General features: G+C 42.5%; 1 protein-coding gene across 1 annotated transcript in view; it reads right to left on the bottom strand.

Annotated features, from left to right (window-relative positions):
• LOC126162943 (alsin) overlaps nucleotides 1-27,126 on the bottom strand; it is a 206,215-nt gene that overhangs the window by 100,103 nt on the left and 78,986 nt on the right. Inside the window, exon 4 of the mRNA XM_049919775.1 lies at nucleotides 14,369-14,570. Within this exon, the coding sequence (XP_049775732.1) occupies nucleotides 14,369-14,570 (202 nt within the window). The remainder of the gene's footprint in view (nucleotides 1-14,368; nucleotides 14,571-27,126) is intronic.

Here is a 27,126-nt window from a genome sequence, read left to right as displayed (position 1 = left end):
TACACAGAAATTAGTATCCGAATAGCCCTTGTGGTGTACCACACAGTGGAGCATGTTCAGCAACTGAATACCGAGTATCACCAAGTCAGACAGTTCAACGCCCATTCATGTGCTTAGTCAGTTCAGAGATGATCAAACACCGGAAAATCCAGGATGGAATGTAAAAAAAATGTAGTCGCTACTCACCATATAGCAGAGATGCCGAGTCGCAGAAAGGCACAACAAAACGACTATTGGGATGTGAGCTTTCGGCAAACAAGGCCTTTGTCGAAAATATATACCACGCCCCCCCCCCCCCCCCCCCCCCCCGGCCCACACACAAACATACATTTGCACATGCAACTCATATACACATGACTACAGTCTCTGAGAGACTGTGGTCACGTGTATGTGAGTTGCATTTGTGTGTGTGTGTGTGTGTGTGTGTATTTTTGACAAAGACTTATTGGCCGAAAGCTCACTTTCTGACAGTCTTTTTGTTGCGCCTTTCTGCGACTCAGCATCTCCGCTATATGGCGAGCAGCAATTACTCTTTTCATAATCTTGTTAGAAATGATAAAACCTATACAAAACGCTGTGCAGTGGACACAAGTTAGTTGATAAACAACATGTGTTTAACAATTTGCTCTGCCTCTGATATTGTAGCATGGTGAGGCAGGAGTAGGTGATAGTGGGTGGGTGTCTGGGGTAGGTTCTAGAATGAGCATTGAAGAGGTAGGATGCTTGGAGTGGGGATAATGGCTTGGGAATCTATATTACTAAATGGCTAATCTGTGGCATTGTCATCTAGTCCCAGTAGTAGGTTGCTCATCTATTGGCTTTCAGGGGCAACAAAGACTTTATTTCCAATAGTTCATACAATTATTGACCAAATTTAAAGAACAAAGATTTTTTTTCCAATATTTCATATAATTATTGGCCAAATTTAAAATAGTATCATATCCTACTCATTAAGATGTATATTCTTATGTCAAAAGTTTAACACAGTATGACAAGTATTACAGCCACACACTGTGTACATGTCTTGGGGGAGCACAATGCATGATGTGCAAATTACCCCCATTTAATTCATGCAGTATTTGAAAATGAGATCACTTAGCAACCTTTAACAAACTTTACACATAATGTAAAACCTTTAAAAACATTTTCTCACTGACAACCCCACAAAATTTCTGGATAAAAAGAGGCACGCGACCCTGCAAGCCCCACTCGTATCTAATATGGAGAATACCCATCCTCCAGCAGGTGAATTATGCCTTCTCCAAAAAATTGTTCATAATATGAGTGGACAAAGTGATGAGATGATCAACTGCACAGCAATGCCTATGGAATTCACATTAGGCATTTGTGTGGAGAGTATGAGATTCGAGACACCACACCAACTGACCAACAATCAACTGTCCCATCACCTTGCAGACATTACTGGTGAGGGAAATTGGGCAATAGCTTGAAGGAAGGTGTTTTTCCTCACCAGGTTTATGTATGGGAATGACAATGGTCTCACGCCAGTGACTGGAAAATGTGCCATCTGTCCAAATGCACTTATATGTATGGAAGAGAAAGCATAGGGCCTTAGGAGATAGGTGTTGCAACATCAGAACGATAATGCCGTCCAGTCCTGGAGCAGATGACCTGGATGAAGAGAGTTCATGTTTAAGATCCCTCACAGTAAAATCAGTGTTGTAACATTCACGATTCTATGAGAAGAAAGATAGCGTCATTGCCTCCACTGCCCGTTTCAGAGGGAGGAAGGTAGGATAGTAGTGATGGAACTCAAAATGTCTGCAAAATATTGACCCATAGTGTTGGAGATATCAAGAGGGTCTACAATGACATTGTTCGCTACGGTCAGACCAGGAACCAGGGAATGAACTGCGGTTCCTGAAAGCCAATGGAGATCACCCCAAACAACAGATGAGGGAGTAAAACTGTTAAAAGAACTATGAAAAGAAAGCCAACTAGCTTTTCTGCTATCCCTGAAAATGCTGCGACACTGCACACGTAGCTGTTTAAAATGGATATAGTTCGCCATCGTGGGATGGCATTTAAAAACGCAGAGATCATGTCTCCGCACGTAGATTGTGTTGCGGTATGCCTCAGTCCACTAGGGGAAGGGGGCACATTGTGGTGAGGAAGAGGTGTGAGATAAGGAACATTCTGTGGCAGTAAGGATAGTGTTTGTAAGGAATTCTACCAGGTCATCAATGCAAGGGGAACTGTGTTCATTGAAAGTGGCCAGTGGGGAGTGAAGCTGCCAGTCAGCTTTGGAAAGTTGCCAGTTGTATGGATGCACATATGGGATAGGCGTTAGCAAACAAATGCACAGGTGTATACTCACTTGAATGTGTGTCAGAGAGAATGGACTATTCAAGATGATGAGCAAGCTGTGTGGTACAGATTGAAAGATCCAAGTGGGAAAAGGAGGGCGTGGAATTGGAAAGAAATGTGGGTGTATCCATGTTTAAACAGATTAGACTGAGCTGGCTGAAGATATCTATACTGAGAGAACTCTTGTACTGGGGCACTGAGAGTGCAAAAGGGGATTGGGGACAGTGAAGTTGCCAAGCAGCAAAAGGGAGGAGGAAGTTGAGCAATAAGGTGCAAAATGTCTGTGTTGGTGACAACAGAAGACAAGGGTGAGTAGGCGTTGCAAAGAGAGAAAGTGAAACAGGTAAGGGACAGACAGACAGCAACAGCTTGAAGCTGAGTGTACATGGAAATGGTGTGACTATAGACATCTTGAACAAGCAACACAACTCCCCATGAGTCTGAGTCCACGGGGACGGTCAAAATGGACTGAAGTGCAATGCGAGAGGTGAAAGCAATTGCGAGGGTGTAATTTTGTTTTCTGGCAGCAGAAAACAATTGGACAATATGATCGCAAGAGGAGCTGTAATTCAGCCCTATTGGGTCTGACGCCGCGAATATTTTATTGGAGAATAACCATATCCGATGACAGACAGGAGATGGGTCAGATAAGGGTGCAATCAGCACAGTGGCTGCTGGGTGCCAGAATTCGAATGTGCACAATGACCAGTGCCAGGGGCTGGAGGATCCTGGTCCATTAGTTCAACACAGGTGTTGGTATTCACCTTTGGCTGCCCAGTGGACTTGTTTTTGGTGGTGCGTCCTGGTGAAACAGAGGCTGGCAGTGTGAGCATATCACTTGATGACAGCATTTAAGAAGAACACTGAAGTGGAGAAGAGGAAGATCGTTTGCCTTTGGATTGCTTAGAACTTCGGCATTTGTCAGGTGCAGACCCAGACGTTGGATGGATAGATGTGTACAGTAAGTCATAGCAGGAGTACTCCTTTTTGGATTTACATGCTTCTGTTTGCAAGGCATGCTATTTCACTGGTGCAGGCAGAGGGTTGTTAGTATGGTGTGCACCCATAGCAAGTGAAGATGAGGATGTGTGCTCGGAGCTGGACAATCTCACACCCATGACACTAAACTGGAAGTTGCAAGTCTGCGTATCCATGTCTTTCGTAGGTTGGGGTGTAGCGAGAACTGTACTATAATTGCTAGAGGGTGGCAAACAAGGTTTGCAGCTAGATAACATTTTGTGAGCATCTAAGTAGGAACCTTTTTGTCCACCCTGATCACCTGAACGGCTCACTAATTGACGTAGATTGGACATTCACTGGAGGAAGCAGAATGATCACCCTTGCAGTTGATAAGAGTGAAGGGAAGGTGGTGGACACACATTCTCATGAGCGTCCGTGCTGCAGGTTATGCATTTGACTGCATTTTCGCAAGATTCAGGGTGTGGTTATAGTGCTGACATTTATAGAAACGCATGGGATTCAGGACATATGGTCTGACAGTAATAGCTTCATTGCCAGCTTTAATTTTTGATGGAAGTGTCACACGGTCATATGTGAGGAATAAAGTGGGGGTCGGCAATAATTCTTAATCAACCCTTTTTATGATGCGGTGAACAGCAGTTACTCCCTGGTCAGTGAGATATGCTGTTATTTCAACCTCAGTCAGGCCATCCAGCAGCCGAGCGTGTATATGATACCACTGGAGGAATTCAGAGTGTGTTGGGCCTCTACTTTAACAGGACAGCTGTTGGGAAGTGTTGCAGTAAGCAGTTTCCGCGTTTGAAAAGCACTATCAGTTTTCAAAAGCAAGGCCGCATTATGCAACCGAGAGAAGGACTTGACAGGACTGGCAATGGCATCTACACCAAACTGAATAATAAATGGATTAACTGTTGTGAAACTGTAACCATCTTTCGTGCGTCACATCACGAGATATTGGGGTGCAGCCAGGAGAGGCGCCAATTCTTTCATCTCAAACGATTTACATTTTTGAGATGAGAACTCATCATGGAGAAATCCCTCATGATTCCCAGCATTTCCGATGGTGCGCTTCTTCCTGCTGGGAGGGGGGGGGGGGGGGGGTGATTGTCCACACCTCAGGTTACACCTCCCAGACTCCAGACAGAGGGACCAATCAGCATAGAGGACGGTACCAGCTCAGGCAGTCACCCTTCCCTGGGCTACCTTCCCAGGGACTACGTATAAGCCCTACTTGTCGAGCCGGGGCTGGGAATCATGCACTACCCAGTCACATTTTAGGTGGCGAACGCATGGGCTGGCCCTCAGGAACACGCAGGGAGGAAGAATAAGAAAATGGAAAAGAGAGACGACAAACACCAAAGTGGTGGAAGAATAAGAAAATGAAGGACAGGGAAAGAAAGATGGGGGGGGGGGGGGGGGGGGACGACAAGATGAATCTATACACAGTTTTACTAAGAACTTCGGTTTCTCAAAGAAGGCATATGACTCGGACCCCAAGGGAGGGGGAATAGAATAGCAGGAGGATAGATATGCAGCACAGAAAGGGAAGTAGTGCTGCAAAGGCTGGGGTTCCATGGTAACCAAGCATGTACTCACCAAAGAGTAGTGAGCCTCCTGGGGGGAAAAAGATCAATTTCTGAGAAAGTGCCATATGTCCACTAAAGTGTGTGGTAACTCCAGTGTTGAGGAGGCAGAGGTCAAGCTCTGTCAGCAGGTCTTCAACAATCCTGCCCTGGTCAGTGGTCACTGTACCATCTGACAGAGGATTATGGGCATTAAAATCTCCATGGAGAAAGAAAGGAGGAGGGAGCTGGGAGCTGTCAATGGAGGGCAAGAAGAGCAGGAAACATAGGAGGCTGGTCTGTGGGAGATAAATATTGCAGATTGTTACTGCAGAGTCTAAACGGATCAGAATGGCCATCACTTCCAGTGCATTCTGAAGAGGAACCCAGGACCGAACGACGTCTGTGAGCACCAATGTACAGATACCATCGGAGGCTCACAAAGAGTCAACATTGTTCTGGCAGAAAGCTTGGAGATTCCTGCTTACAACACAAGCTACAGAGTAAAGAGGAAGGAGAGACTGCAATTTTGGAAGGTGATTACAGCAACCATTACAGTTTCATTGGAGGAGAGTACAGGAGTCTGGATGGACAATGAACAGGCCAGTCAGTGTCCATCACTGGTAAAGATGGAGTGACGTCCATGAATGTAAGATTGGATCCTGATTAAGAGGGAGGGGAGGGCACCCTTGGGATGTTGGGGGTCTTGTCCTGAGACTTATGCACCTTCTTCTCCTCCTCCTTTGGAGGGCAAAAGCAAGTGAAGTCGAGAGAAAGTTACAGCAATATTAGGATGTGAATGAAAATGACCGGTCTTGAGGCCCACAGAGCATGGGACCCATGTCTGACTCGAAGTAACAGGCTTGTTGTCCCAGAGCTGCTGGGGAGGTGGGCTCCTAGAGGGTTTCTTCTCTGACTGAGGAGAAGGAGTGGTTATTGAAGGGAGGGAACAGGAACTGTCAGGAAGGAGTAAATTGAAGGAGGACAGGATGGAGTTAAGGAGGAAGAAGGAGGAGCAAAGGACGCAACAGAAGTAAAGTACACATTAAAGAAACTGTGTTTGTTTTGTTTTGTTTTATTTTGATTTAGGGCACAAAAACAGCTAGGGTCATAGGCGCCCAAGTCAAAACTATAGAACACAAAGACAGAGAGGAGTTAAAAAATGAGTATACGTCAGTCCCAACAGACATAAGACAGCTAAAAATAGGGACATGGAGAAAGGGCTAAAAAAGACACCATACAGAAATGGAGGTCCAAAACTAAAAATTAAATGGCCTCCACCATATTGCTTTGACAGATAAAAAGTAAAACATGGTCAAGAGCCCATGTATCATTTTCTAAAACAGCTGGTAACTCAGATGGCAAACCCAAGCAGAAACATAAACGGTTAAAACATGGGCGCCAGGAAGTGGCAGACAGTTAAAACTTGGGTGCAATGTGTACAAAGTGATGGGGTAGCACCACTTATCAAATGATGATGTCTAAAAAAGCAGTGCCCAATAGGCAGCATAGTTAAAATGAATTCCTCCCGGCAGGAGGGCCGAGAGGAGATCGTCCAAGCCACTGGGAGAAGCCTAGTATGCTGGAGCTTATTCCCATGAAAGAAGACCATTGACGATGTCCTGACAGATGGCAACACAGAGATTATCAGAGGGAATACAGGACCTAGTGGTCTGAGATACGAGGACTGCAGCCTTGGCAGCAGTGTCAGCAGCCTCGTTTCCAGGCAGACTGACATGACCAGGAACTCACATAAAAATCATGGTGGATCCACCAAAAGTGAGCAAGTGACAGTTTTCCTGGACCCGTTGCACTAAGGGATGGGTGGTGTACAGCAAACATAGACTTTGAAGGGTGCTGAGTGAGTCTGAGCAGAGGACACAATTGAAAAGTCTGTGTAGCTGGATGTACTCTGTGGCCAGATACAGGGTGAAGAGCTCTGTGCCGGAAGCTGATATTGAAAGACACGGGTGCCAATGACGAAGGCATACCCGACACCACAGTCAGTCCGAGAGCCACCAGTGTACACAAAGGTACTATCGTGAAGTTCCATGTGAAGGTTGTGAAACTGAAGGTGACAGAGAGAGGCTGGAGTAGTGTCCTTAACAGGAAGCAAATGAACGCCAAGGTTAACAAGGGCTGCTTCACGAAACAAAGGTGGTGAAGGGTTCACACTCACAGGTAAAGCTGTAGGTAGTGTGAAGTTAAGCTGCCGTAGCAAGTGCAGGAAGTGGACATCAGGAGGTGACAGAGAAGAGGGATGTGCCCCATACTGGTGATCAAAGGAATCATCTAAGAAGGAGGCATAGGACGGGTGGCCACCCATGGCAGACTAACGGCATGTACACCTACTGAGGAGAAAGTCATGGAAGTAGGACAGTGGTAGTTCAGCAGCTTCAGCAAACACTCTAGTGTAAAAGGTGCCAGTGGCCAAATGGATGTCACAATGGTGGATAGTGTTGAGACAGTGTAAGAGGGATGGACGTGCAGATGCAGAAACAAAGCACCCATAGTCAAGTTTCGAACGGACAAGGGACCGGTACAAACGGAGGAAGGTGGTTCGATCGGCATCCCAGGAAGTACTATTGAGGACACGTAGGACACTGAGGGACCGCGTACAGCGGGCTGCCAGATGAGACACATGGGAGGACCAAGAGAGTTTCCTATCGAGCACGAGGCCCACAAATTTCATAGTTTCAACAAATGGAAGGGCAACAAGCCCAAGATGTAAAGATGGTTGGAGAAGCCATTTGCTCCACCAGAAATTCTTACAAACGGTTTTGTCAGTGGAAAAACAAAACCCATTGTCGATGCTCCAGGAGTAAAGACGATCAGGACATCTCTGAAGATGCCGCTCAGTAAGAAATGTCCATGGAGAACTACAATAGAAGGCAAAATCATCAACAAAAAGAGAGTTGCATATGCCAGGTGGGAGACAGGCCATTACACGGTTAATGGTGATAGCAAAGAGGACGACGCACAGGACGGAACCCTGAGGCACACCAGTTTCCTGGATAAAGGTGTCTGACAAGGCAGAACACACATACACCTTGAAAACTCGGTCTATTAAAAATTCCTGAAGGAAACAGGGCCGGTGGCCTCACAAATCCCATATGTAAAGAGTACGGAGGATACCAGTTTTCCAGCAGGTGTCATAGGCCTTCTGCAATTGAATAACACAGCCATAGTCTGGGTTTTCTGCAGAAAACCATTCATGACAAAGGTGGACAAAGTAACAAGATGGTCAACTGCAGAACGCCATGCTCGAAAGCCACACTGTGCAGTCATTAGTAAATTGCGAGATTCGAGCCACCATACTAGCCGGGCATGAATCATAAGTTCCCTCACCTTGCAAATGCAGCTAGTGAGAGAGATGGGGCAGTAGATAGAAGGAAGGTTTTTCTCCTTACTGGGCTTAGGTATGGGTATGACGGTGGCTTCCCGCTAATGTCTGGGAAATGTGCCCTCTGCCAGCTGTGGTTGTACATGTTAAGCAGAAAGTGCTTGTTTGCAAGAGAAAGGTGCTGCAACATCTAAATGTGGATAGCGTCTGCCTCTGGGGCAGAGGATCGGGATGAACTGAGAGCATGATCTAGCTTCCTCATAGTAAAGGTGGCATTGTAGTACTCATGATTCTGAGATGAGAAGGGTACCACCCAAGCCTCCTCTGCTCATTTCCGACGGAGGAAGGCAGGGTGATAATGGAAAGAGTTCGAAATTTCCACAAAATGGCGGCCTAAGGTGCTTGTGATAGCAATACAGTCAACAATAACATCATCTGCTACTCTCAAGCCGGAAATTGGCGAATGGATCTTGGTCCAGAGAGCCTTGGAAGTTAGCAAACATGACACAGGAAGGGGTGGAACTGTTAAAAGAACTAGTGAATGAAATCCAGCTAGCTTTTTTGCTATCCCGAAGAACACAATGACACTGTGCACACATCTGTGTATAATGAATGCAGTTTGCCATCGCAGGATGACGATTAAAAACACAGAGAGCATGTCTCTGTGCGCAAATTGCGTCGCAGCTCACCTCAGTTCACCAAGGGACTGGGACATGGTTTGGTAAATATGAAGTGAAAGGAATGGAACGTTCTGCAGCAGTAAGGGCAACATTTGTGAGATATTCCACCTGGTCATCAGAACTGGGGAAATCTTGTTCTTCAGTTGTCACCAGGGAAGAGTAAAGCTGCCAGTCAGCCTTAGTAAGCTGCCATTTGGATGAGCATGCAGGTGGGGTAGGAGTGAGCAAGTGGATAGCACATGGGAAATGATCGCTCAAGTAAGTTTCAGGAAGAATGGACCATTCAAGATGATGTGCAAGCTGGGCAATGTAGAAGGGTAGGTCCAATTGGGAATAGGTGTACAAGTAGTCAGAAAGGAATGCAGATGCTCCAGTGTTAAGGCAGAAGAGGTTGAGTTGATTAAGAAGATCAGTCAAGACGGCACCTCTCTGACAGGTTTTGGGAGAATCCCAAAGGGGATGATGCGCGTTAAAGTCACCGAGTAGCAGAAATGGGTGAGGTACCTGCCCAATAAGCTGAGGAAGTCTACCCTGGTGACACTAAGTGATGGAGGAACATAAATGGTAGAGAATGAAAAATCCAGATAGGGAAGGAAAAGGCGAACCGCAACAGCTTGAAGATGGGTAATCAGGGAGTTGGGTTGATTATGAACGTCATCCCACATGAGCTGTGTGACACCCCCATGAGATGGAATGCCGACCTCAGGGGGAATGTCAAAACAAACCAGGAAAAAAATGTGAAAGCTCAAAGCGGTCGTGAGAACAGAGTACAAGAGGACACTGCAATGCTAAAAGCACCCGTAAATCCTCTTTGTGGGACCGAAGGCTGCGAATGTTCCATTGGAGGAGAGTCATGATGACGAAGAGATGAAGCTCTAATGTGTAATGTGCTGCGAATATGAAGAAACAAAGATCCTTTATCATTTAGCTACAATAAAGCAGGTGAGCAACTGGAAGCAGTTAATTCCATAAATTATCTGGGAGTAGGCATTAGGTGTGATTTAAAATGGAATGACCATGTTAAATTAATCATCGGTAAAGCAGATGCCAGATGGAGATTTATTGGAAGAATCCTAAGGAAATGCCGTTCGAAAACAAAGGAAGTAGGTTACGGTGCACTTGTTTGCCCACTGCTTGAATACTGTTCACTGGTGTGGGATCCGTATCAGATAGGGTTGATAGAAGAGATAGAGAAGATCCAACGAAGAGCAGTGTGCTTCGTTAAGAATCATTTAGTAATAGCGAAAACGTTACGGAGATGATAGGTAAACTCCAGTGGAAGACTCTGTGAGAGAGACGCTCAGTAGCTCGGTATGGGCTTTTGTTGAAGTTTTGAGAACATACGTTTACCGAGGAGTCAAGTAGTATGTTGTTCCCTCCTACATATATCTCGTGAAGAGAACATGAGGATAAAATCAGAGAGATTAGAGCCCACACAGAGGCATACCGACACCCCTTCTTTCCACGAACAATACTAGACAGGAATAGAAGGAAGAACCAATAGAGGTACTCAAGGTACCCTCCTCCACACACTGTCAGGTGCCTTGCGGAGTATGGATGTAGATGCAGATGTAGAAGGGGTGTCACCTCGACAGCTGCCAAGTGACAGCCTGTGAAGAGTCGCTGCTACAAGGCACAGAAGCAGGAGGATCCTGCTCCATGGGGTCCACAGAAGCATCGGCTTGCTGGTGCTGTCAGTTGGTGGAATCCAACACTGAAAAACGGTTGGTGGTGCCCACTGGCGACATGGAGCCAGCCGGGCTAAGGTATCACGTGGCAGCACTGTCGAAGAGGACCTTAGAATCGGTGAAGATGAAGTCCGTTTGCCTTTGGTGGACTTCTTCCAGCCTTTCTGGTTAACAGAGGAAGACTTGGGTGTTGTTTGGCTGGAGGGACAAAGAAAGCCTTCATAGGAGTACTCCTTCTGTCCTTTCTGGCATACTGGTTGAGTAGCTGGTGGATTCGCCCCTTGAGGCGAGAGTTTGATGGCTTGTTGCACAGTTGGACGAGAGGATGGCGATGCTACCTTGACACTGAGCAATTTCACAACCTCAGAGCTGAATTTAAGGTTGCACGTCTGTGTGGCCATGTTCTTCATGGAGCGAGGGGTAACAAGAACAGAACTTTAAGTGCCAGATGGGAGACTAGCCAATAACTTGCAAGCAACTGGGTGACGAATTTTTCCTTTACCTGGTTCTCTTGGACAGCCCACTCATCAAGATACACAGGACAATTCCGAGAGGAGGCAGCATGGCCGCCATTGCAGTTGATACAGCGGGGAGAAGGAGGCATACAATTGCCCTCGTGCACATCCCTACCACAGGGGAGTGGGTAGGGGAGGGGAGGGGAGGGGAGGGGACAGGAGGGGGGATGGGGGAGGGGGAGGGAGAGGAATCCACACTGGAGACATTAGGGAGGGAGTTCCTCCTCAGAAAAAAGTGAAAAGGGGGGGGGGGGGGAGGGGAGAGGAAAGCATACATGTGAGACAAGACTATAGAAATAGCAGAACCAAGGGAATAGTTGGGTCGCTGTAAAGGGAAACACCAAGGGAGAGAGGGGGCAGGAGGGGGAGGAGCTATGATGGGAAGGAGTGGATATGGGGAGGGGAATGCATCATGTGAGAGAATAGAGGTATTTTTCTGTGTATGGATAAGACAAAACTCACAATACTGCAACATTTGTAATGAAGCTATAACTGTGCGTCTTAAAGAAAAACTACATCAATCTGTCGAGAGAGATGAAATGAACTCTATTTTCCCTATCTTACACTTCCTGTCACAATGTTGTACAGAGCTAAGGGATAAATTAATATTCTATATACCGAATACCTCACTGCACATAAAAAGCTTTGTTTCTATCAAAATTAAAAGGATATAGTAACTTCCTGGCAGATTAAAACTGTGTGTTGGACTGGGGCTTGAACCTGGAAACAAGGTGCAGCTGGAAGTAAAGTTGTGAGGCCAGGTCATGGGTCATGTTTGGGTAGCTCAGCTGGCACAGCACTTGTCCACAAAAGGCGAAGGTTTCAGATTCAAATCCCAGTCTGGCACACAGTTTTAATCTGCCAGGAAGTTTCGTATCAGCGCACACTCCTCTACAGAGTGAAAAATTTGTTCTGTAAAGGATAAAGCTTATAAAATTCCTTTACGTGAAAATTAAATGTCGCAGTGCATATTTATGTAATGTTATGTTGCAAAAAGTGCTAAAAGTGTCACAAAGTTGCCTGCTTTTATGGAATATACTACACAATCCAATATGTAAAAGTAATGTCAAGTATCAGGTCTTCAGCAGAGAAGGGTATGTATAATGAGCTCTTAATAAATATTTATTGATGACAGCAATGGAAATTCCTGGATGGATCACTACACGAAACAAGAGAAAGGCAACCACTCACACTGAGCCGATTGATGGGTGGAGCACAGTAACACATAAAAGAAAACAGCATTCACACTAGCTGTTGAGCACTAGCTTTTTTTCAGCAACAGTATGCACATTCACACATGCAACCACACAGTCACCCAAATGCATACTCTTGTGGACATGGCAATATGAAGTCGAGCTAGCGCTTGATTCAAATGCAATTTTCTATTACTGTCCTCCATGCATCAATCTGCTATAAGTGAGTGGCTGCCTTCCTTGTATTTTATATAAAAATTTATTGTTTTTCATGAAAGTGAACTTAACTACCGTATTGGCATTTATTGATCAAAAACAAGGGGAAACATGCATTTAAAGGCTACCACTAGGAAGAGATTAAAATTCTCTTACTGAAAGATTCTATTTAACAACCACGAAGATTTAGGATGTGTTCATTCACATCTTTCTGAAAAGATAAGTCCACAAACAAAGTTGTGGAAGCTTTCTAACCACAGCTAGTCAACACTGAATTGGCTAGCCGACAATTATTAGATGAGAGCGGAAGCTGACTTGATTTCTGGATGGACCTAATCCATGTCAGACTGTAATTTATTTCAGACTGATTCACTCTAGTGTATGCTATCTGTTCAAATTAATGTTAAAAATAAGCCACTGGATGTAATACACACTTATAAAATATCAACAAAGAATGCAATTATCTTGCCTAATGATCACCCTGAGGGCCTTCAGTTTCGTATTTATGTCTGAATATCAAATGTTTAAATGACTGAAGTACAGGTAAAAGAAAAGCCAATGCCTCTAAAAGAACTTAAATAAAACTTGGCAATAAAAGAGGCATGCATGAAAGGAGTATTAGCTAAGCTTGATTTCTAAGCTCAAGTGTTATGTAACAGGTTACCTATGCATGTTGACAAATTACATAATAAACTTACATTTTTATGCCTAAAGCAGATTCCCAACTTGCTGTCATATAAAGAGCCACATTTAACCTGCAGGCAATGTAGCCTGCATCCTAGGAACCAGCATCACAAAAATTTAATATTTAAAGGAAGTCTTTGTTTTAATACTGTTGTATGGGCTCTTCTATATTTGCAAAAAATGTGGACATAAAATATTTCATAAGGGGTACTTGGGACAAATTTTTCATAGGGCAGCTGATATGAATTAGTCAGCATACACCTCTAAAACCTTTACATCAAATTCTTGGTGGCACCCAGTCAAACATGCGGCACTTAAGTTGAGCAAAATTTCTAAGATTTAACTGGATTGTTAACAACGTTTTGCCTGTTTGAACTGAGTTCTGTTTTGCAGAAAAACAAATTCTTCCATATCTTGCTTCATCCAAAAGAGGACCCTATAACTTTTTGCTACCTGTAACCGTATGTGGATTTTTGAGCACTTGAAGCTGGAGAAAACCATATTGGATAACTTTATTCATTAAGTAGATATTACAGGAAAAGTACAAGATGTTTAAACAGTTTACGTCAGATACCTTATGGGCTCCTGATGTCGTAGCAATGCCAAGCGACTACCGAGAGCATTTTAGTGGGAAATTTTTGTTCACTCAGTATTGAAAGTGATATTTCAAGACAACCAAGTAGCTTCATTGGTAAGAAATAATGGTACATACCAATTACCCAACCAGTTTGTTTTAAACTTTCATTTTACAGCTTATTAGGAAATTACTGTATTTTAATTAAATTTGTATAAGCAGAATTAGTTTGGCTTGTACCACTGTTTATAAATGAGGACTTTTATTTTCGTTTTAATCTTATAAATTCATTAAATTATAAACTGTAGAGTTAAATGTTATAAATTAAATTACAAATCTTAAATGCTGTGTTACAGGTTTTTAATTCGAAAAATGGCCTACAACATTATTTTTGGGTAAGTTAATACAAAATTTCCCGTTGCAGGGCCTGCTGCACAGGATCAGCCTAATGGTATATAGATCCTAAATAGAGACCTGGTTGTATAATTCTGAGAAATACATAACTCAAAAGATCTCCTTTATATTTATTTATCTGTTTCATCATATCTTCCTAATACTATATCTTTTGTCATCAAACAATCAACTGGGTTTCAGATTCTCTTACCTGAATATTTTGCATCCTTTAATGTTGAAGTCTTGGTGAATGTATAAGTGGCTGATCGAACACTTGGTGGTGTATGTGAATGAGATTTCTGTAGCACCTTTTTGATGGAATTCTGTAGTGCTTGCAACCATTCAGTTTTGTCGTGGGGACTTGGTGTGTAAAGGGTAAGAGTTTCTTCAGGCATTGTGAGCACCATGGCATTCTGAAATGGATGAAGAGAACTTTCAACATTATAAAATTCACATAGCCAATAAATAATAAATCTTCCGTGTGGAAGCAAAACTGACAGAGAAAGATTAAAACATTAAAAAAGATACTTTCAAAGCAAAAAATGTTAAAGACACACAATGCTCAGCAGTTATAAAATAGGAAAAGAATATCTCTGACAAGGAAGAAAACAACCACTTACACATTGAAAAATGTCTTCCTGATAAGTCACAATGGCTGTTGCCACAAATTTTAAAAACTGCCAGTGAAATTATACCCTAAAGTGGTGTTCCATTACCCACCCAACCTACACAACATCTTAGTCCATTCCTATGCCACTCCCAATCCCAACCCATTGTCACAGGAATCATATCCCTGTGGAAGTTCCAGGTGCAAGACCTGAACAATCCAACCGCCCAGCATTTCCTATCCCAGCCCTGTCACAGGGCCACCCCATCAGGGGCTGGGCCACCTGTGAAAGCAGCCATGTCATGTACCAGCTCTGCTGCAATCATTGCACAGCTTTTTATATTGGTATTACAACCAAACAACTGTTCATCAGGATGAACGGCCACTGCCAAACTGTGGCCAAGAGCAAAGTAGAGTACCCTGTAGCACAATATGCTGCTGAAAATAATATGCTTGATTTCTAGGCCTGTTCACTACCAGAGCCATCTGGATCCTCCCCTCCACCACCAGTTCTTCTAGACTGCACAGCTGTGAGTTACCCTTACAACACAGTCTCTGCTCTTGAAATAATCAAGTCCTCAACATTTGGTAACCTACTGTCTCCAAATCCTCCACACAACTGTTTCCAACCCTCTGTCCTGTCACCTCCTCACAATTCACCTCCCATCACTCACAATGTGTGCTGCTGTCTGCTGGTGCACCAACTGGTCCATTCCCCCTTCTATTCCTCTCTTTTCCACTCCTGTGTCCTTGCCCTTTCCACCTCCACAGCCTCCTGATGCTGCACCTGGCAGCTGAGTCCTGCCACCTCCATTCCTTGACTGCTCTGCCACGTAGCACTGATTCCTCTTCCCCCACCCATACCCTGCTATCCCTCCCTCTTTCATCCCCCATTCCAGATTGCTGCTCCCATTCAATGTGTGTCTGTTGGTTTGTGGCTGGAGTGACCAGAGATAGCAGTTATGTGTGTGAGGTGTGTTTGCTTGTGAATGTGTTACATTTTTCTTCTCTGAAGAAGGTTAGGCTAAAAGCTCACATGTAATAGTCTTTTTGCTATGCCTATCTGCAGCTCAACAAGTCACCTTTATGGTGGGTAGCAGTCTATCCTTTTTGAAATATTAGAGAGAGAGAGAGAGAGAGAGAGAGAGAGAGAGAGAGAATGGTAAGCAAGCAAATGAAATCATTGGACATTAATGATATATTTGCTCTTTAGGTATTATAACTATGATACAGACAACCAAATTATAAGTTAAAAAAATAATTAAATATTGGCTTTGTTTCTCTGTCTAGGATAAATATTCTTTGATAAACAGTGGGGCAAAAGATTTTAACATTTGCTCACAGACGTAATGTATGCAACTGGAATCAAAAAACAAATTTAAATTTATGTTATTGAGAAATACTTCTAAAATTAACTGTATTGTAAGTTTCCAAGTCTCCATTAGCATAGCAGGAAACAACAGGAAATATTTCTGCAGTCATATGGTACATAACAACAATTGTACTCTTAACAGTAATTAGTAATGCAATACAATTTTATATGTGTGTTAATAGATAATAATATTAATTGTGAAAGCAGTACTTTTATTTCAAAATATCACTTGCTCTGCTAATCATGTAGTTCACTAATTTGCAGGTTTTCAAAGTATAAGTGTCCTTGACTAACAGCATATGCTGCCTGGATAATGCTAAATGAATTAGCAAATATTGGTTGTCAGATAACCTTGCAATCTCCTGACCATAAGACACACTCTACTTATCTCAAAAAGTGAACAAGCTATAGACCAATTAATAGTCCTCCTCAGGACCTATGAACCAGAAAACTCGGTCCCTCAGTCTGAATTTGTCACATAAATATAGAAAAAATATACTACTCAAAAAGGAATATCTATAAAAATTTTTAAATACTAGCAATATCGAGTTAACCACCATAAATGGAACTCATAGCAAAATGGAAGATCAACTCCAAAAAATCTACATAACAAATTTAATTATATAGACAGAAAGTTAATCCATTCTGGGAATTGAGAATTCCGATGATTTTTGCATGTTTTCAACAATGACACTGGCAAGATATTAAAATATGACATAAATGGCCGCATATTCTGAATGCTTTGATATAGAAATGTACTTTTTTTACATCGTCAAAGGACATAGATCTTAGTATGTGACATAAATTTCAACTTGATACATCTACACATTCTTGAGAAAAGGGGTCCTCAACAGTCAAGACAGACAGACAGAGAACGGACGGACAATAAAGGGATCCTATAAGGGATTAGTTTTTAACAGCTGATGTAAGGAACCATGAATTACTAAGGCTATGAACTGCTAGGTGCTATACATCATCAATCATATAACGTAACATCGTACGTTAAACAAGACGCAGAAAACTTCTCTGGCCAGCACCAGTTATCCAAAAACATCCTCATCCTGTTATGTATGTGGGTGACTATAACAGCCACAGTGAGTACTGGAAATACAGAGATTGCAACAATAGTAGGAACATACTAGCTAAGCGGGTGGAAGATGAACACCTTACACTTGTATTCAATGCTACAAGGTGACCAACCTTTTGGTCAGAAGCATGGGGAAGCAAGAATACAAACCTAATCTATGTTTAGTTTTTACTGATGACAGTGACAAGTGCCTATTATTCTCACATAAAATCCTGGATGACGTCCCACGCAGTCAGCACTGACAGGAATAATAAAGGTAGGAACACAGATTCCTCTAATCACATCTATACATTGCCCTAAGTCGGGTCTCAAGAAGATCAATTGGACAAAGTTCACTTTGGAAGTAGACAGATGCTTCGCTTGGATACCCCGCACGAACAGAAACTACAACAGATTTACTGGTGCCTCAATAATCACTACCAAAAGAGCATACCAAGAGGCTATCGATAGGAATACAAGCCTGGCTGCTCCCAAATTAGTGAGGTGTTGTGCCAAATCTTAATTGAAAATTGAGATACCAAAACAGCAGATGAACTACCTCAGGGCCTAGGTGTGACGAGACAGCAAAAGTGGATGGAAACAGTTGAAAGCTTGAATTTTCAAACATCAAGAATACAAGCTTGGACAAAGGACACTGTTAAGGTAGCTATGAAGTGTGGCCCACACAAAGAAATAAGACAACAGTCCATCCAAATGCCATTGCTTCACATCTAGTAGTTCCACCTAGAGCAACAAAAGACAAAGCACATACAATCAACGAGAAGTCATAACCACAAAAGCCAAAGCCACAGAAACAAACAAGCCCTTCCCCTCAATTGGGAAAGCTCCAGTGCTTGACAATATTCATGCCGAATTTCTAAAAAACTGAGGAAAATGCACAAAAGTATGGACAACTCATTTGTTTAAAAATATTACATAAACCAGTAACATACCACAAGAATTTAAATGTTCAAAGATGATCACTATATTAAAAACCTGGAAAACTAGCCAATAGCCCTGTGAACTACAGATCAATATGACCATTATCTGTGGCTGAAAAGCTACTCGGATGGCTTACCCTTAATAGAAACAGTACATGGTAACTTGAAGCAATCCCAGTCAACAAGCAGGCTTTTGGCTAAATCAAAGCTGCACAGACCCATTTCTGTCTCTCATCACCTACACTGAGGCAGGATTTCAAAGAAAACAAAACCACAGCTATACAAATTGACCTATCAGTGGCCTATGGTACAAAGTGGAAAGAAGATATAACATACAAGCTTATTCTCCAATTCCTTGCAAATGAACTGCTTCATTAATCAAGAGTATGCTAAACGAGCAAGTGTCTCAAGTAGTCATGGTATCCAACATCAGCTCCAAGAAAATTAAAGAATGGTCTACCACAGGGATCACTTCTTGCTCCACTTCTCATCAGCTTCTACATTACATATGGCCAAAAATAAAACTTAGGAAGTTTGGGAACATTACAGGCTATGTACTTGCAACAAGATGTAGCTCAAGTGAACAGTCAGGAGAAATCGTAATGATGGGCTTAGAAAACACTTTTGCAAATGGGAACTCCAACCAAATGCCACCAAAATGGGGTTTTCCTGCCTCCACCTAAATAATAAACTCACCAAAAGAAAACTATTCAACATACAGTCTGAAGGCACTACACTATTCACAATAAAACATGGAAGTACCTTGGGGGTAATACTTAATCATTCAGAAACTGCCTAACTAAAACAGCTGAAAAACTGAAAATGAGAACCAACACAATCCAAAAGCTATGTGATACCAGCTGAGGACCACTGGCAACCAACATGCCTTGTTTTGCTCTGTGTCTTGTTCTCTCAAACACTGAATACTATACTTCAGCTTGGTTAAACAGCCCACAAGCACAAAAAATAGACATCCAGCTAAATAGCACAATGAGAACAATTGGGCTATCAGCAGCAAGCAACATTCCACCCTTCCCCTACCCAAATTACAATGCATAAATGTCCTCATGAACGAGTACAAAAATATCATTGATGCAAATCATAACCAACTCCACTCTAGACGATTACAAATGAGTTCAACTTACCCACACATGGACTGGCCAACAAAATAACAACAGGCCATTTGTCACCAAAACATCACTGGGATTTGATCTGCCATTCGAAACATGGGCAACCCTCTCTCTCTCGTGAGTGCAGAGAACACACCTAAGATCTAAGATCGTACGATGGTAGAGCAGAAGACTTTCTGCTTGCAACTCCAAAGTCGACAGACTAAATGAACACTTTAGACGTTCGATGTTTGTCTTGAATCACTTAACACCCCCCGGTCTCTAATGACCTCGTTGTCGACGGGACGTTAAACACTAACCACCACCACTTAACACCCATGGCTGTACATCATTAAAACATAACTGAATTAATTTGAAATTCTGCTGTAAACCCCCCCCCCCCCCACCAACAACATAAATGAGAGGGTACCCAAAAGAAACTGAACTTATTATTATTATTATTATTATTATTATTAGCCATATTTATTCACATTTTAAGTACAAAGTTTAGTCCCCTTCAAAGTACTTTCCACTTGCACTGAAACACTTGCCTAATCTTTTATTCCATTTTTCAAAACATTGCTTGAATTCGTCTTTTGTGATGCTTGACAGGCCACCACGTTTTTTCTTCACCTCAGCAACATCAACAAAACACTTTCCTTTCATGTCTCTTTTCACTTTAGGCACTAAAAAGAGTCAGGTGGGTATGGGGGGGGGGGGTGTGTGAGGAACAGGGGTCATACCATTTTTGGTCAAGAACTGTCATACAAACAGGGCTACGTGAGCAGGGACACCGTCATGATGAAAACTCACTCAGCTGATGGCCACAAATCAGGCCACTTCTGCCACACACTTTTGTGCAATGTTTTCAAAACTTTCAAGTGGAAAGCCTAATTAACTGTCTAACCCTGCTGAGCAAACTCTGAATGGACAATGCCTATCATGTGAAAAAGACAAATCAGCATTGTTTTAATGTTTGATTTCACCTGACAAGCTTTCATGGAATGAGGCTAACATGAAATCCTCCTCTGACTTGATTGCTGCTTCGATTCAGGATTATAAGTATAGCACCAAGTTTTGTCTTCTGTAACACTTTCTGAAAAAAAGTTTGGATCATTTCGGGACTCTTCTTTTAAAGCACAACATGCTTCCATGTGACCTTGTTTTCATACAGCAGTCAGCAGTTGTGGTACGAATTTGGCAGCCATCCTTTTCATTCCCAAATTTTGTCACAACTGAACTCCAAGCCACTCCTGACAGCTGCACAATTTCTTAAATGGTCCGTCATTGATCTTCACTGAATATTACATGAATGTTTTCAATGTTTTCATGCATTCAGGCCATGGAAGGAGGACCATGTTTGTCATCAATTGACATTTCACCATTTTTGAAATAGGAAAATCACTCACACACTTGAGTTTTCCCAAAAGTATTGTCCTTTACATGGTTTTTAATATTTCAAGAGTTTCTGTTCCACTTTTTCTGAGCAAAAACCAAAATTTCACCGCTGCACACTTTTAATGAAAATGGTCATTGCAAAAATGACAATCACACAAAATAGGTGTCACTAGAAATTCTGTCAAAACTAGTCCTGACCTCCTTCAATGATGGCACTTGACTTACTGACTCTGGAATGTCCACTATACGTGCTCCAAGTGGCCAAATGTGGTGCCACAAAAGTTCTGCTCATCAAAAAATTTGTTCAGTTTCTTTTGGGTCCCCTCATGCATATTAATCTCTACTGGTAACCCATATTGAAATGTGGTGGGTCAGTTTTGTGAATATAAAAATGACAGAACAATGATATCACTACATCTACATGACTACTCTGCAATTCACATTTAAGTGCTTGGCAGAGGGTTCATCGAACCACAATCATACTATCTCTCTACCATGCCACTCCCAAACAGCGCGCGGGAAAAACGAACACCTAAACCTTTCTGTTCAAGCTCTGATTTCTCTTATATTATTTTGATGATCATTCCTACCTATGTAGGTTGGGCTCAACAACATATTTTCGCATTCGGAAGAGAAAGTTGGCGACTGAAATTTCGTAAATAGATCTTGCCACGACGAAAAACGTCTTTGCTTTAATGACTTCCATCCCAACTCGCGTATCATATCTGCCACACTCTCTCCCCTATTATGTGATAATACAAAACGAGCTGCCCATTTTTGCACCCTTTCGATGTCCTACGTCAATCCCACCTGGTAAGGATCCTACACCGCACAGCAATACTCTAACGGAGGACGAACGAGTGTAGTGTAAGCTGTCTCTTTAGTGGACTTGTTGCATCTTCTAAGTGTCCTGCCAATGAAACACAACCTTTGGTTCGCCTTCCCCACAATATTATCTATGTGGTCTTTCCAACTGAAGTTGCTCATAATTTTTACACCCAGGTACTTAGTTGAATTGACAGCCTTGAGAATTGTACTATTTATCGAGTAATCGAATTCCAACGGATTTCTTTTGGAACTCATGTGGATCACCTCACACTTTTCGTTATTTAGCGTCAACTGCCACCTGCCACACCATGCAGCAATCTTTTCTAAATCGCTTTGCACCTGATACTGGTCTTCGGATGACCTTACTAGACAGTAAATTACAGCATCATCTGCGAACAACCTAAGAGAACTGCTCAGATTGTCACCCAGGTCATTTATATAGATCAGGAAGAGCAGAGGTCCCAGGACACTTCCCTGGGGAACACCTGATATCACTTCAGTTTTACTCGATGAGTTGCCGTCTATTACTACGAACTGCGACCTTCCTGACAGGAAATCACGAATCCAGTCGCACAACTGAGACGATACCCCATAGGCCCACAGCCTGATTAGAAGTCGCTTGTGAGGAATGGTGTCAAAAGCTTTCCGGAAATCCAGAAATACAGAATCAACCTGAGATCCCCTGTCGATAACGGCCATTACTTCGTGCGCATAAAGAGCTAGCTGCGTTGCACAAGAACGATGTTTTCTGAAACCATGCTGATTATGTATCAATAGATCATTCCCTTCGAGGTGATTCATAATATTTGAATACAGTATATGCTCCACGACCCTACTGCAAACCGACGTCAATGATATAGGTCTGTAGTTCGATGGATTACTCCTACTACCCTCCTTAAACACTGGTGCGAGCTGCGCAATTTTCCAATCTGCAGGTACAGAGCTATCGGTGAGCGAGCGGTTGTATATGATTGCTAAGTAGGGAGCTATTGTATCAGCGTAATCTGAAAGGAACCTAATTGGTATACAATCTGGACCTGAAGAATTGCCCGTATCAAGCGATTTGAGTTGCTTCCAAACCCCAAGGTATCTACTTCTAAGAAACTCATGCTAGCAGCTGTTCGTGTTTCAAATTCTGGAATATTCCATTAGTCTTCCCTGGTGAAGGAATTTCGGAAAACTGCATTCAATAACTCCGCTTTAGCGGCACAGTCGTCGGTAACAGTACCATCAGCACTGCGCAGCGAAGGTATTGATTGCGTCTTGCCGTTTGTGTACTTTACATATGACCAGAATTTCATCGGATTTTCTACCAAATTTCGAGACAATGTTTCGTTGTGGAAACTATTAAAGGCATCTCGCATTGAAGTCCGTGCCAAATTTCGCGCGTCTGTAAATTTTAGCCAATCTTCGGGATTTCGCGTTGTTCTGAATTTCGCGTGCTTTTTCCATTGCCTCTGCAACAGCGTTCGGACCTGTTTTGTGTACCGTGGGGGATCAGTTCCATCTCTTACCAATTTATGAGGTATGAATATCTCAATTGCTGTTGCTACTATATCTTTAAATTTGAGCCACATCTCGTCTACATTTGCATAGTCAGTTCGGAAGGAATGGAGATTGTCTCTTAGGAAGGCTTCTAGAGAAACTTGATCCGCTTTTTTAAATAAAATTATTTTGCGTTTGTTTCTGGTGGATTTGGAAGAAACGGTATTGAGCCTAGCTACAACGACCTTGTGGTCGCTAATCCCTGTATCAGTCATGATGCTGTCTATCAGCTCTGGATTGTTTGTGGCTAAGAGATAAAGTGTGTTTTCGCAACCATTTACAATTTGCGTGGGTTCGTGGACTAACTGCTTGAAATAATTTTCGGAGAAAGCATTTACGACAATCTCGGAAAATGTTTTCTGCCTACCATTCAAAAATGTACTGGTAGGGAGCTTCAGCCCTGTACTCACAAACAGTCTGTTAATTGTGGAATTGCTTGCAGGAACCAAGCCGGAAGGATGTGCTTCGTAAACTTTAACTTAGGACAACTGATAGGACTGGCCTCAATAATCAAGCTGCTGGCAGATGATACCACTGCAGTGCAGCCACAGTCTTAGATGTGTGTATTGCGTGCTATCAGCTAACAGTTTTAACATGTATTACATAGTTCAAAACAGTGGAACTATTATTTGTTGTAAACACTACTTGAATAATTAGAGAGGGGTGTGTGTGTGTGTGTGTGTGTGTGTGTGTGTGTGTGTGTGTGTGTGTGTGTGTGTGTGTGCACGCACATGCATATGTTTAGGGCACCCAAAAGCAAGGTTATCAGTGGCCTTGCTAAAATAGTCCAAGACAAATGGGCCAAGAGAGTCAAAAATCGGTCACCAATCCAAAATTGTTTTGAACATCAGTGCATTAGTAGGCATGGGCCTATTGGAGGTAGTATGCCGTTGCCTCCTTCTGACTTTTGCACTGACTCACCCAACCAATTATTCGGGAATCTACAGTTTAACACGAATTCTGAACCATGGTGGATCTAGGCATTTGTCACACGAACAAACATAGCCAGATGTGAAAGAACTGGTTGACTGGGGATCAAACCCTAGAACTTTGGATTTGTAGTCTGGCTCTTTACCACTGAAGCACTGCTCCTCTTAACTTAAAACTAAAAGTGCCTAAAATATAATTTCACTTAAAATTACAATCATTCTCTCTCATTTTCACTCACATTCATTTACTCACTCATACCCAGTTATGAAGACTGTAAAATTTAACTTTGTCAGTGTTAAAATGCGTTATTAAAATCCTAACTGAACTATAGGACAAGGATTAAAAACTCTCAGGTTAGTGTAACTGGCTGACCACTTACAAAAACCCATGATGATGATGAGAAAACCATCCTGAAAACACATTAAAACCTACTCCCTAACAGTATAGGGAAGAAGTCAGACATCTCATGAAATCTTAAAAAGTCTTATCGCATTCATCTCATTTCAGCTGAAATAGATGACAGATCAGCTAGTAAACCAACCTTAAGGTCTTGCTTGGATGTAAAATACGTTCAAGTAAATTGTGGAATACTGAAATCAGTCCATCACAAGCACAGGATATTGGAAGGTCTTCCTGCGAATGTAGGAAGTCATGTATTACTAGACTGTGCACAATATGAAAATGAGTACTTCACTGCACCTCAATGGGCAGAAGGTGGTGTGCCATGGCAGAGTAGCTGATTTTACCAGCCATGACTTATTGTTCATCACTTTCAGGCACTCTTGTTTGCACTGATGCACAACTCTTTACCGCAACAGGAGAGACTGCATTACTGCATATTAAATGGACATCTATTTCATTATCTTTACATATGATTCTAAAAAAAGAGGAGTGTCTTGGATGCTCAGTAGTTTTCACTGAGTGTTTATTTATTTACTACTTGTCATTAGCCAACATTTGTTGAAATAGACAGTTTTGACATTACATTTGATAGTGAATCTAAAATTGGGAAACTATGTACATTCAGATTACATTACATGAGGATAAAGAGTTATTCTCTACATTATAATTCTTTAACATCATAGTTACTCTCTACTACATTCCAATTCCTTAACATCATAGTTACTACATTCTAATTCCTTTACATCATAGTTACTCTCATGTTCTCAAGATTTGGTTACCAAACAAATTTACTGTATTTGAAATAGAGTTGTATACAATTTTGAGGGCACTGGAACAGAGGAGACATTTCCATGTTGAGAAATCCCCCGTCCCCTCCAACTCCTTAAGTGCTCTTAAATCTATTCAGTGAAGGTATCCAGCAGACGAATACATCCAGGAATCCTTTCTCCACTTGCTAAGGCTGGGCAGAAGGGAATTCAGGGAAATGAATAACCAGCTAGCAGCCAAGGAAAGGTATTCCAAATCAGGTGGCTCAGTGTGCTGTCACCTCCAAGCAGAATCATACCTTACCTACATAAAAAAACATATGCCAACAAGATGTGGATGCTGCAGAAAAGCCAGTTCATTGCCCAAGATACCCATGATTTGGAACTCAGAAAAAGACAACTGAGCAGCAGTATCACTAAGGACAGAGAGAAGATTATGAATAGCAGATATCAAAGGGTGACAAGAGTAATATCAATCAGTAACCTGGAGACTGTACACTGAGTCAACAGAAATTAACACGCAGTTGAGGGAGTCTGTTTAATCAAATGCAGGGCTCTTCTAATGGCTATCAGTTACACTGCAAAAGCACTACACATTCCTAGGAGCAAATGATGTTCCTCATGGCAGGGATGTTAAGGCCTATCCCATCATATCCATGGGTTTAGAGTAATCAGTGTCAACGACAGTAGCACCCTGACACTCCTGAAGATCTGAGAAGAACATATGCCAAAAGATCCACTGAAACTTTAGACCCTTGAAAGAGAATAGTCCCAATTCACAGTCTGGGTACTAACCAAGGAGGGTGGAAGAGAGGGCGCAGATGAGGGAAAACATGGGGAGCACATTCTAAGGGGGTTAGGTAGATGTTCCGGCACAAGGCCTCGAGGCGCATTCCAACTGGTAATCCCAACTGAGGGCAAGTATCATGAGACTTTTCCCTTTCATGCAAAAATAATTTGAAAAGCTGTATGATTACTAAATTGTTAGATGGTGATTGTATAAGTGAGCAAGAGCTGGTACTGTTGAAAGTGATCAAGGAAAAGCACTGGTTCAGAAAGAAGACTGACATGAGACTAGTCTGGAAGGTGGCAGTGGCCAGTCTTACTCCAGGATGATGGACTGAGTTCAATAATTTCAGAGCAGAATGTGCTGCCAAGCCATGAACCTGGAAACCAAAGTCCAATCAGGATGAGACCAGGGCACAGTAAATATTGTGTAGACTACAGCACCCCCACTTCAAGGGGTGTGGGCCAGAAGCAGAGGGCCTTAAGATTTTACATCAGCTAGTCTTTAGTTGATGAATGTGAGGCAGCCATGACAACTTTTTTTTTTTATCAACGATGAGTTCCAAAGGTCGGAACTGTGCAACACCATAGAAGCACTGTACAGTTCTAGGCCAAGATGGACAGTGGTATGATGAATGAAATGCGCAACTCACATTTTCATGGGTGAGTTGGAAGCTATGGGAAAGTGTACAAGTGGACATCCTTTGGACGGCGGCCTGGAACTGGCATTCAGCAAAGGCTGCAGATTGGGAGCTATACCAAATGAAAAAGTCATCAAGATACAGTGCAGGGGCGACCACTGGCCCGATTAGGACACTAGCCCATGGATGTTGATTAGGAAGAGTGCAACACACACAACTGAGCCCTGCAGGATGCTGTTCTCTTGGGCTTGTGGGGAGCTAAGTGATGCACCAACCCCAACCTGAAACAAAAAACTCAATAAAAACTGAATATAAGAATTGGTAGCAAGCCTTGAAAGCCCCAGTCACGAAGGATGAGTAAAATGTGATAGTGCCACGCAGTGTCATATGCCATATGTAGGTAGAAAAAGGATCACAATTAGGTGTTGTTCTTCAGAAAAAACCTGTAGATTGCTGTTTCCAACCTAACCAAGTGGTTGATTGTGGACCGTCCCTCCAGTAAACCACATTGACAGGCCTCACAATTCGAGAACCTAGCATAATCGTTAGGTTACTATCCTTTGAAGAGCACTTTGGT

Source organism: Schistocerca cancellata, chromosome 2, assembly GCF_023864275.1.
Source record: "Schistocerca cancellata isolate TAMUIC-IGC-003103 chromosome 2, iqSchCanc2.1, whole genome shotgun sequence".
Classification (NCBI taxonomy): domain Eukaryota; kingdom Metazoa; phylum Arthropoda; class Insecta; order Orthoptera; family Acrididae; genus Schistocerca; species Schistocerca cancellata.
The sequence above is the reverse complement of the archived record's forward strand: the minus strand, read 5'-3'. Positions and strand labels throughout refer to the sequence as shown.